The sequence below is a fragment of the Emys orbicularis genome, chromosome 15 (genome assembly GCF_028017835.1).
Source record: "Emys orbicularis isolate rEmyOrb1 chromosome 15, rEmyOrb1.hap1, whole genome shotgun sequence".
In the NCBI taxonomy this organism is placed as follows: Eukaryota; Metazoa; Chordata; order Testudines; family Emydidae; genus Emys; species Emys orbicularis.
This window is the reverse complement of record NC_088697.1, coordinates 31,345,822-31,357,161: the sequence shown is the minus strand read 5'-3', so window position 1 is coordinate 31,357,161 and position 11,340 is coordinate 31,345,822. Positions and strand designations below refer to the sequence as shown.

Below are 11,340 nucleotides of genomic sequence, written 5' to 3'. Positions count from 1 at the left end.
TTTGTCTCTGAGTTTGCAGACGTTCAACTGCCTGGCTGTTCCCGATCTGGGTTAATATGGGGTTCCTCAGCTCTTCCCGGCCATGGCTCCACCTTCTTTTGTCCAAATATCAGATTACAGGCTTTCTTCATAACTCCCTCACATGCCCCTGTGACCCGGGGTGCCCGGGGCTGCCCTCACTGAAAATGCCAAGGTCAGGCCAGGCTGCAGAAGGGAGAGCTCAGAGTCCCCAAACTAGTGGTTAACACTGAAGTTAAACTCACCAACCAGTCAGTCTATACTTCTGATCTCCCACGCTGGTTATCAAGAAGTTAAAAAAAAAGAAATCCCCACCCACAGTCCCGTAATTCCATTCCAGTTTTCTGGCTCCCAATCAGCACCTAGGTCCAGTATAGGGAGAAGTCATTTAAAAACTCTGCTCACATATACCAAATGTTCCTCTGACCCCATAGGGTCAGCCACATTACCAGGTCAATATTAGTTTAGATCCTACCCAAAATACCATGCTGCCAGCCAATCCTTTAGTGTCTAAAACTAAAGGTTTATTATAAAGAGTTGTTAAATGATAAAGCACTCAAACACATATCGAAACTTCCAAGTCCATATATCATGTTCTTAGGAGTATTGGTGAGTTTGCTGTCTTGGAAGTCCCTCTGGAACACATCCACAGCTTGGATGGGTCTTTCGGTACTTTGTTTAGAGCTTTGTTTGTAGAAAAGTTACTCCAGTTACTACATGCCTTGCTGACTACTAAGATGTATCCCTTGCCTTCTCTCAATGGGTCAGTTGTACAGCCAATGATCCTTGATGGACCATCAAACAGGCTAGGCAGTGCTGATGTCAAACTGCCTGGGGGTGTCACCCAGAAACACAGCGCAAGTTTGGAAATACAGATATACCCTACATATCTCTAACTCACAATACAAAGGCAATACAAACATAAACAAGATTATTAGACTTGTCAAATCAGAACATTTTCACCAACACCTTACACAGCATATCTAGCATGATTCATTCCAATTTGTAATATTGCTGTTAATATTATAAATTATTATAAACCCATATTCCATACAGCATCACCGCCCCGAACTCCCGTGTCTCCCCAACCATTCATGAACCTTGAACTCTTTTCTCCCCTGGGCTGATTTTTCTCTGTACTTCTCTTGGGGGAAGCCAGCGTGAGTAAAAGTGGGATTCCATGGCCTTTCCTGTGGATTCTGGCTCCTCTCTGAGCCCTGGCTATCAGCAGGGAGGGAACTGCATCATCTCATGCCCCTCTCTAGCTACTGGACAGGTACCGTTCATCCCAGCATGGCTCTGCTTGTACGTTCTGATGCCACCATAGCCCATGATGGTGGCACTGCTGCAAGATACTCAAATGTATCACAATCAAACCAGGAACAAGCAGTACATGGGAGCGGTGGGGACATTCTGGTGAGCTGGTTGCACAGTTACATACATTCTGGGCAGTCCCCAATATGCAAAGCCCTGTCATCAGCATTTCCCCTGGGCTAGCTTGGGCAGCTCCGTGCTTAGCATTCTGTAGAAGGATCACTGGGCTAAATTCTCTGCTGGTGGCGTAACTCCACCAAAGTCAACTGAGCCCTCAGGGACTTTGGCCTCATATCCGAAGAGGCACCGCTTCCATTTCAGCCTCGACGAGGTCAGCGTCCCAGCTGCACAGGAGGGAAGAGGTCAACTGAAATATGTTGTTTATCGAAGCACTGCCCTGACATCGCTTGTATCTAAACACTTTTATTGCTCTTGCACTTGTTACTTAATCCCTCATCTTACCTCAGAGAAAGCGGACTAGGACTACGTGCCACTAAGCCACGTTCCCTTGCCTGACTCTCTTGGGTAATTTACAGTTAGTTAGATTAACCTCCGACTTGTCCTCGTGTTACCATCTGGGATAAACAGGTTCGACTGATGCTCTGAGGACACTTCACAAGCCAGGGATCTGGGTCAGGGGTGCAGGTGACAATCTGACAGGAGTACATACATTCAGAGCCAGATTTTGGGGCAGGTGACCCAGGTGCCGGGATTGGGAGGGTGCCGAGCTCAGGGTGCTGTAAGGTATTCAAAAGTTTAACAAATGTGTGTGTGGGGGGGAAAGGGGGCACTGAGGACACTCCTCACCTGGGGCACCATTTGTTCTAGGGCTGGCCCTGTATACATCGGTTCTGTGTTCCATCTCCTCCCTGTGGCCCCATCATAAGGTGAGCTCGCCCTTGAAGGCAGCTTGGGCATAGCTCTAACTGTCCTGGTTTTCCTCTGAAGGGTGGGGCTGAGCCAATGCTGGTGAAAACCTGAGCAGGGGGAGCACAGGACTCCCTAAGAGCGTGAGATTAGGATCACCTGAGTCCAGACTGGAAGCACGCCTGCTATAAAAGGGGCTGCCCGCACTAGGGTGACCAGACAGCAAGTGTGAAAAATCGGGACCGGGGTGGGGGGTAATAGGAGCCTATATAAGAAAAAGACCCAAAAATCGGGACTGTCCCTATAAAATCGGGACATCTGGTCACCCTAGCCCGCACTCTCTGTTTCTGAGAGCACTGGGGAAAGGGAACCAGGTGGGAAAGTTTACACACTAACTAGGTGAATGGCGTAAGAGAGACTTGCTGGGAAGGGTAGCAGGACTCTCTTGGGAAACCCTAATGACAAGGGAAAGCAGTATGGCCAACCCCAAGCATGGAAGCACCACAAGGCCCCAAAAAATCATGATATGCTTAAAAATCAAGGGACTTGAAAATAATAATAATAATAATATATGCTGGGTCCTTTTTCTTTGCTTGCTGAGCCTGTTGGGTACACTCAGGTCGTGTTTTTCAGGGTTTTCCCCCCAAAACCATGAGGGCTAGAAACTTACTTGAGCCACACACAGCACTCCAAAAAAAGAAAGCTGAGATTCTAACATCATGAGGTGACTTCAGCAGGTGAGGATTTAAGAAAACACCAAATATTGTGACACTCATGTTTAAATTGCAAAGATGACAACAAAACAGATTATGCTTAGGTGAGCCAAGTGAACTGGTTGTGGTTTTTTGTTTCTGGCTCAATAAAGCAAGTGGGGGGGGGGATTAAATTGATTCACCTGTCGTGGGTGTGTGAGTGCCTCAGGGGGCTAAGAAGGAGGAGAACTGAGGCACAGCAGTGCCCCCAACCTGGGGTGGGAGTGGTGCCCAATCACCCTCCCCCCCCGCACACACACACACACTCTTTTCCAAGGTGGGCCTGAGAGGCTCGCTCAGGAACTGCCTCATCATCTGTGAACCACCCGGGTTGCTCTGCCCTGAGAGACTGTTAGTAGTACAATGTTGGGAGCCAGAGGGAAGGTGTCAAAGCTGGCTGTGGGGCCGTGAATGTGCTTTCCTTGGAAAAGTCAAAGACAAAAAGACCTGCAGCTGCATCACCTGCTGGATAACCGGGTTAGGTTTGCCTGATCTGCTGTAGAAATATACAGGCTGAAAGGCACTGAGCAAAAGCCAAAGCAAAAAAAACCCACCATCTCCTAAGGGGAATGCATGGTTAGCTAGGTTAATAGGTACCCAGCATTTGCAGTGTTAGTATCTGTACTGGTATTACAGTAGCAGCCAAGTGGGCTAGGCATTGCACAGACACCTAGAAAGGCACAATCCTTGCTCTGAGGAGCTGAGTCTTAAAAAAAAAAAAAACCAAACAGACTGTCCAGGTCTGTCTGCCTATAGACTCTGCTTTGAGATCAGCTCTAGACACTGATGCCTCCTAATGTTCAGAAAGCAGAAGGCACATCCTGAGACATGCCTGTGAAGTGAATTAAGGGGCGGGGGAAATGTGTCAAGATTTTCCCTGATGCACAATGGGCTTCAAAATCCATGTTGAGGGAAAACGGTGACGGGGATATAATTAGTGAAGCTGAGGCACTGTGTGATGAATGCCACACTTGGTATGACGGCGGTGTATGGGCAGCATAGCTCTGGGTGACGAGCACTGGAGTAGCAAGCTTAGCTGTGGGTCGAGACTGAGATGTCCTGGCAGAGTTTTGTGGGACCCCAGTCCCTGGAACAGCTGGCAGTCTGCTCACAACCAAACAACATGTTCACTGTGGGCATCTGAGGGTTTTAAAAAGTATGAATTGTGTTAGCCTCATGCCTAACAAGGACTTCTATGGGTTAGTTCTATTTTTAAGGCATCCAAGAAAGAGAAGAACAAAAAATAAAATACTTAACAAGATTTCTAGCTCTGATTTATTGGTACTTAGCCAGTAACAATTTGTCATGGGCATTGTGTATTTCACAACAAAGCGTTAATGTAATTAACATTGCTGGAGAAAATACTGCATTCATTTCATTGGTATGTTTATTAGTAATATTATCTCCCTTCCTTTGGGGAGGGTTTCCTTTACCCGTACTCCGCGAAGGATTTATATTGCTTCCTCTTTGCGAGCGAGAATGAAGAACTTCCCAGAGAAATCAGAGCTGTCATCGATATCATCCCTGACGAGAACCTCAAACTCCTGAATGATGAAGCCAGTTTCACTGAGGGCTTCTCTCAGAAATTCCTCTTTCAGGACCAAACACGAGAACCTTTTGGGGCCAACCATGTAGAAACTGCAGCTCAAAACTCCACTCAGCACCAAGTGCCCTCCTGGCTTTAACAGGGAGCTGATGTTCTTCAGAGCAAGGCGATAAGTGGTCAGATCTTTGCAAGCAGCTTCCAAGCACAGTGATGAGATGAGGCAATCAGCTGGAGGCAGGACAATTGGATCCAAGGGGTTGCTTTTGTGGACATCACATTTTAGAACCTGTTTGATGGTTTTCTTTAATTTTGCCTCTTTCTCAGCCTCCTTTCCCCTGCAGAGACATACACATGTACAATACAAGATGAACTCCAAAGGGTTATCTGTAATTTCAGTGTCTTTCTATGATCTAGGTGTGAGTATTAGAAGGAAAACATAATTCGCTAGAGTGATGTCTGTTTGTAGGACCTTCTGTTAACTTATCTTTAGTTCCCTTTCCACGGGTCATGCTTTAAGATATGCTGGAATGCCAAGCAGCATTAAGTCCTTGCCATCACATTTTGCTCAGAATTCATCAAACTTTTTCAACCAGGGTCATGAGCTCTGGCTACTTTTTCAGTGGACCCTCTGTCTGAATTTTGTATTTTTAAAAAATCTGAAACCAGATGAATTTACACTTGCCTCTGCATTTCAGACGGGAAAAGTGCCAATATCAGTTGATAGCTCTCTCCAAGATCTTTGATGCTGAGACCTCCTGGGGACCCTATACAGACGCCTACCATGACTAAAAACCACATTCCCCCTGCTCTTTATTTTCTCCCTAAATTTTTTGCCTGTATTCACCACTGATTATGTTGCAGCTTCCAGCTGATCAGTATAAGTAGATGATGCTGCATAGACAGACTAAGCAATACACAAGGACTTTAGACAATCTGCTTTTTCCAGCCCCTGTACCTGTTTCCCTCTAGCTCACACACGTATTCCACCACTGGAGTCCAGTCAAACGCTTCTGGCTCATTCTTCAGCCATTTCTCCAGTTCCCGGTGGTTCCGGTCTGTATAGTCTGAAGCGATGATCTCCTTAAAGGACTCGCAGGCAGAGAGTAGCTGGTGGATGGTGGGGCCACTGCCAATATCAATCAGGGTGTCCCCTTTCACCCCACCTGGTTCAGAATACAGAATTCCTGGAGCTCATTGCATCTTAACCAAACAAAATGCAACTTGGTCTCAATTAAACTTAGTTGATTTAGTCTAATACATCTAGCGTTAATCTTGCTTCCATTGAAGACAATAGCCAAACGCCTAGTGACTTGCCCCCCTGTGCCGCAAGGTGAGACTTGATGAACTGCCAGAGCATGTTTCTTCCACATCAGATAGGCGTGACCATGGAAACCAAATAACTAATGCATATTACAGGATACTTCGCCACAACCCAGGCCAAAGGTGCCATGACAATAACCTGGTTTCTTATGTCACAGACAAGCATAGGCGCGGGAATCAGGGGTGCAGGAGGTGCTGCAGCACCCTCAGGCTTTATGCAGGGCTGTGGGGCCTCGGCAGCTGGACCCACACCCGGGCTCTGCTTCTGGCCCCCAGCAGGTTCCCGGCGCATGCCTGCGTTCCCAGCTGCCGGCCCCAGCCTTGTCCCCCTTACCCTGTTCGGGTCCACCCCTCCCGGAGACACGGCTCTGCTCCCAGCCCCAGCTCTTTGGTGGGGCATGGACTGGGGGAGGGGGCTGCTTTCAGCTCCCCCACTATTAAAAATGTTCCAGCGCCACGGCAGAGAAGGATAGACAAGCCAGGGATGAGTCCCAAATCCCACCAACAGGGCATACCTGAAGTGAAGGTTTTACAATAATGTTTCAGGGCAAAGTGAAGATATTCCTCTCCCCAGGTGCCTTCCCCAACTTTATAACGTTTGAGATAGGCCTTTGGATCAAACTCTGCCTGGTAATCATCTCCTCCGGTGAACTCAGCCATGGTGCTCGCTCTGAGTCTGCACATAAACTGTGCTGGTTTTCCCAGGGTCCCCTGCCCACACTGAGCTGCCCCTGGTGACGCACTCACTGAACTCTGCCTTTTAACACTTTCATGTGCCTGCAAGAAGAGTGCAGCTGTGGAACTCAGCCCCTACGGTCTTTAACGTTAGATGTACAATTTGGTGTTGCTTAAAAACTTTTTTTCTTAATCTCATTTGCTTTTCACAACTCCAGGGCAGATTACAGGTCCCTAACGGAATCCCAGGCTGGAAGCTGATATAAAGTTCTAGGAATAGTTAATAGCATTAGGCCAGCCTCTGCCCTTCTAGAGCTCAAAAGCAGATACTTGCATAGTGAGAGGGCTCTGAGATTAGGCCAAGGTCCTGTCACAGACTTTTGGGCGCTAATGCAGAGCTGTAACTAGGCATTTTAGCGCCAGGGGTGAGCTTGCAGATTTGCGCCCCATAGCGGCAATGCGTAGAGGCATGGCCGGGGGCTGCTCTGGTTCCAGAGCTCGGGCTCCAGTCCAAGCCCAAATGTCTATGCAGCAATTTTTCAGCCCCGGAATCCAATCCCCATGAGCCCTGGTCAGCTGACCTGGGCCAGCCTCAGGTTTTTTATCCCTGGGTAGCCATAGTGATATCGTTTAAATCCAGATGTATTAACCTGTAAATCTCCTTCTGCAAAGGTAATAATAAGACCTGGAACCACAGATTATTGCATATGGGAAACAAATCTTTATTAGGCAAGCACCGATTGGGTGGAGATTACAATTATTCACCAAAACAAATCATTCTTCCAACACCATGGCCCAATGCAGCTGTCAGGCCCCAGCCAATCAGTTCAAACGGATCAATGTTATAGCCAAATTGAGGACGATGTGTACAGTGTGAGCCATGCTCTCAATGCCGGGAGACAAGATTCCCAAGGAGGCAGGATGGCTGCCCCAAGGAGTTTACAGTCTAATGCAGATGCATAGAAAGGCACAAAGCTAAACACGTGACATGGGAGCGAGTTGCAAAATTTGGGGTAAGAAAGGAGTAGCTCAATCCATTATCAAATGATAATCATAGGGTGAATAAATGGTTAAATCGGGACATCTGGTCACCCTAGCCCGCACTCTCTGTTTCTGAGAGCACTGGGGAAAGGGAACCAGGTGGGAATGTTTACACACTAACTAGGTGAATGGCGTAAGAGAGACTTGCTGGGAAGGGTAGCAGGACTCTCTTGGGAAACCCTAATGACAAGGGAAAGCAGTATGGCCAACCCCAAGCATGGAAGCACCACAAGGCCCCAAAAAATCATGATATGCTTAAAAATCAAGGGACTTGAAAATAATAATAATAATAATATATGCTGGGTCCTTTTTCTTTGCTTGCTGAGCCTGTTGGGTACACTCAGGTCGTGTTTTTCAGGGTTTCCCCCCAAAACCATGAGGGCTAGAAACACACACCCCTCCAAAAAAAGAAAGCTGAGAGTCTCACATCATCAGGTGACTTCAGCAGGTGGGGCTTTAAGAAAACACCAAATATTGTGACACTCATGTTTAAATTGCAAAGATGACAACAAAACAGATTATGCTTAGGTGAGCCAAGTGAACCGGTTGTGGTTTTTTGTTTCTGGCTCAATAAAGCAAGTGGGGGGGGGGGGGATTAAATTGAATCACCTGTCGTGGGTGTGCGAGTGCCTCAGGGGGCTAAGAAGGAGGGGAACTGAGGCACAGCAATGCCCCCAGCCTGGGGTGGGAGTGGTGCCCAATCACCCCCCCCCCCCACACACACACACACGCTCTTTTCCAAGGTGGACCTGAGAGGCTCGCTCAGGAACTGCCTCATCATCTGTGAACCACCCGGGTTGCTCTGCCCTGAGAGACTGTTAGTAGTAGAATGTTGGGAGCCAGAGGGAAGGTGTCAAAGCTGGCTGTGAGGCCGTGAATGTGCTTTCCTTGGAAATGTCAAAGACAAAAAGACCTGCAGCTGCATCACCTGCTGGATAACCGGGTTAGGTTTGCCTGATCTGCTGTAGTAATATACAGGCTGAAAGGCACTGAGCAAAAGCCAAAGCAAAAAAACCCAAAGATCTCCTAAGGGGAATGCATGGTTAGCTAGGTTAATAGGTACCCAGCATTTGCAGTGTTAGTATCTGTACTGGTATTACAGTAGCAGCCAAGTGGGCTAGGCATTGCACAGACACCTAGAAAGGCACAATCCTTGCTCTGAGGAGCTGAGTCTTAAAAAAAAAAAAACCAAACAGACTGTCCAGGTCTGTCTGCCTATAGACTCTGCTTTCAGATCAGCTCTAGACACTGATGCCTCCTAACGTTCAGAAAGCAGAAGGCACATCCTGAGACATGCCTGTGAAGTGAATTACGGGGCGGGGGAAATGTGTCAAGATTTTCCCTGATGCACAATGGGCTTCAAAATCCATGTTGAGGGAAAACGGTGACGGGGATATAATTAGTGAAGCTGAGGCACTGTGTGATGAATGCCACACTTGGTATGACGGCGGTGTATGGGCAGCATAGCTCTGGGTGACGAGCACTGGAGTAGCAAGCTTAGCTGTGGGTCGAGACTGAGATGTCCTGGCAGAGTTTTGTGGGACCCCAGTCCCTGGAACAGCTGGCAGTCTGCTCACAACCAAACAACATGTTCACTATGGGCATCTGAGGGTTTTAAAAAGTTTGCATTGAGTTAGCCTCATGCCTAACAAGGACATCTATGGGTTAGTTCTATTTTTAAGGCATCAGTATAAGTAGATGATGCTGCACAGACAGACTAAGCAATACACAATGACTTTAGACAATCTGCTTTTTCCAGCCCTGTCAAGGCTGCTTCCCCACTCTGAACTTTAGGGTACAGATGTGGGGGCCTGCATGAAAACTTCTAAGCTTAACTACCAGCTTAGATCTGGTCCGCTGCCACCAGTCCCAATGTGCTAATTCCCTTCCCTGGGTAGCCTTGAGAGACTCTTCACCAATTCCCTGGTGAATACAGATCCAAACCCCTTGGATCTTAAAACAAGGAGAAATTAACCATCCCCCCTCCTTTCTCCCATCAACTCCTGGTGGATCAAGATCCAACCCCCTTGGATCTAAAAACAAGGAAAATCAATCAGGTTCTTAAAAAGAAGGCTTTTAATTAAAGAAAAAGGTAAAAATCATCTCTGTAAAATCAGGATGGAAAATAACTTTACAGGGTCATCAAACTTAAAGAGCCCAGAGCACCCCCCTCTAGCCTTAGGTTCAAAGTTACAGCAAACAGAGATAAACACTCTAGCAAAAAGGTACATTTACATGTTGAGAAAACAAAGATAAAACTAACACGCCTTGCCTGGCTGTTTACTTACAAGTGTGCAATATGAGAGACTGGTTCAGAAAGATTTGGAGAGCCTAGATTGATGTCTGGTCCCTCTCAGTCCCAAGAGCGAACAAACCCCAAAACAAAAAGCACAAACAAAAGCCTTCTCCCCACCAAGATTTGAAAGTATCTTGTCCCCTTATTGGTCCTTTGGGTCAGGTGTCAGCCAGGTTACCTGAACTTCTTAACCCTTTACAGGTAAAAGGATTTTGGAGTCTCTGGCCAGGAGGGATTTTATAGTATTGTACACAGGAGGGCTGTTACCCTTCCCTTTATAGTTAAGACAAGCCCCTGTACCTGTTTCCCTCTAGCTCACACACGTATTCCACCACTGGAGTCCAGTCAAACGCTTCTGGCTCATTCTTCAGCCATTTCTCCAGTTCCCGGTGGTTCCGGTCTGTATAGTCTGAAGCGATGATCTCCTTAAAGGACTCGCAGGCGGAGAGGAGCTGGTGGATGGTGGGGCCACTGCCAATATCAATTAGGGTGTCCCCTTTCACCCCACCTGGTTCAGAATAAAGAATTCCTGGAGCTCATTGCATCTTAACCAAACAAAATGCAACTTGGTCTCAATTAAACTTACTTGATTTAGTCTAATACATCTAGCGTTAATCTTGCTTCCATTGAAGACAATGGCCAAACGCCTAGTGACTTGCCCCCCTGTGCCGCAAGGTGAGACTTAAGCCACACACAGCACTCCAAAAAAAGAAAGCTGAGATTCTAACATCATCAGGTGACTTCAGCAGGTGAGGCTTTAAGAAAACACCAAATATTGTGACACTCATGTTTAAATTGCAAAGATGACAACAGAACAGGTTATGCTTAGGTGAGCCAAGTGAACTGGTTGTGGTTTTTTGTTTCTGGCTCAATAAAGCAAGTGGGGGGGGGGGATTAAATTGAATCACCTGTCGTGGGTGTGTGAGTGCCTCAGGGGGCTAAGAAGGAGGAGAACTGAGGCACAGCAGTGCCCCCAACCTGGGGTGGGAGTGGTGCCCAATCACCCTCCCCCCCCGCACACACACACACACTCTTTTCCAAGGTGGGCCTGAGAGGCTCGCTCAGGAACTGCCTCATCATCTGTGAACCACCCGGGTTGCTCTGCCCTGAGAGACTGTTAGTAGTACAATGTTGGGAGCCAGAGGGAAGGTGTCAAAGCTGGCTGTGGGGCCGTGAATGTGCTTTCCTTGGAAAAGTCAAAGACAAAAAGACCTGCAGCTGCATCACCTGCTGGATAACCGGGTTAGGTTTGCCCGATCTGCTGTAGAAATATACAGGCTGAAAGGCACTGAGCAAAAGCCAAAGCAAAAAAAACCCACCATCTCCTAAGGGGAATGCATGGTTAGCTAGGTTAATAGGTACCCAGCATTTGCAGTGTTAGTATCTGTACTGGTATTACAGTAGCAGCCAAGTGGGCTAGGCATTGCACAGACACATAGAAAGGCACAATCCTTGCTCTGAGGAGCTGAGTCTTAAAAAAAAAAAACCAAACAGACTGTCCAGGTCTGTCT

General features: G+C 47.4%; 1 protein-coding gene across 1 annotated transcript; it reads right to left on the bottom strand.

Annotated features, from left to right (window-relative positions):
• Positions 1 to 4,402: 4,402 nt before the first annotated feature.
• Positions 4,403 to 6,501, bottom strand: LOC135889326 (nicotinamide N-methyltransferase-like). The gene is made up of 3 exons (XM_065417184.1): positions 6,333 to 6,501; positions 5,453 to 5,660; positions 4,403 to 4,832 (listed from the first exon to the last, which is right to left on the bottom strand). The coding sequence occupies exons 1-3, from the start codon at positions 6,499 to 6,501 to the stop codon at positions 4,403 to 4,405; spliced, it is 807 nt and encodes a 268-aa protein (XP_065273256.1).
• Positions 6,502 to 11,340: the final 4,839 nt, after the last annotated feature.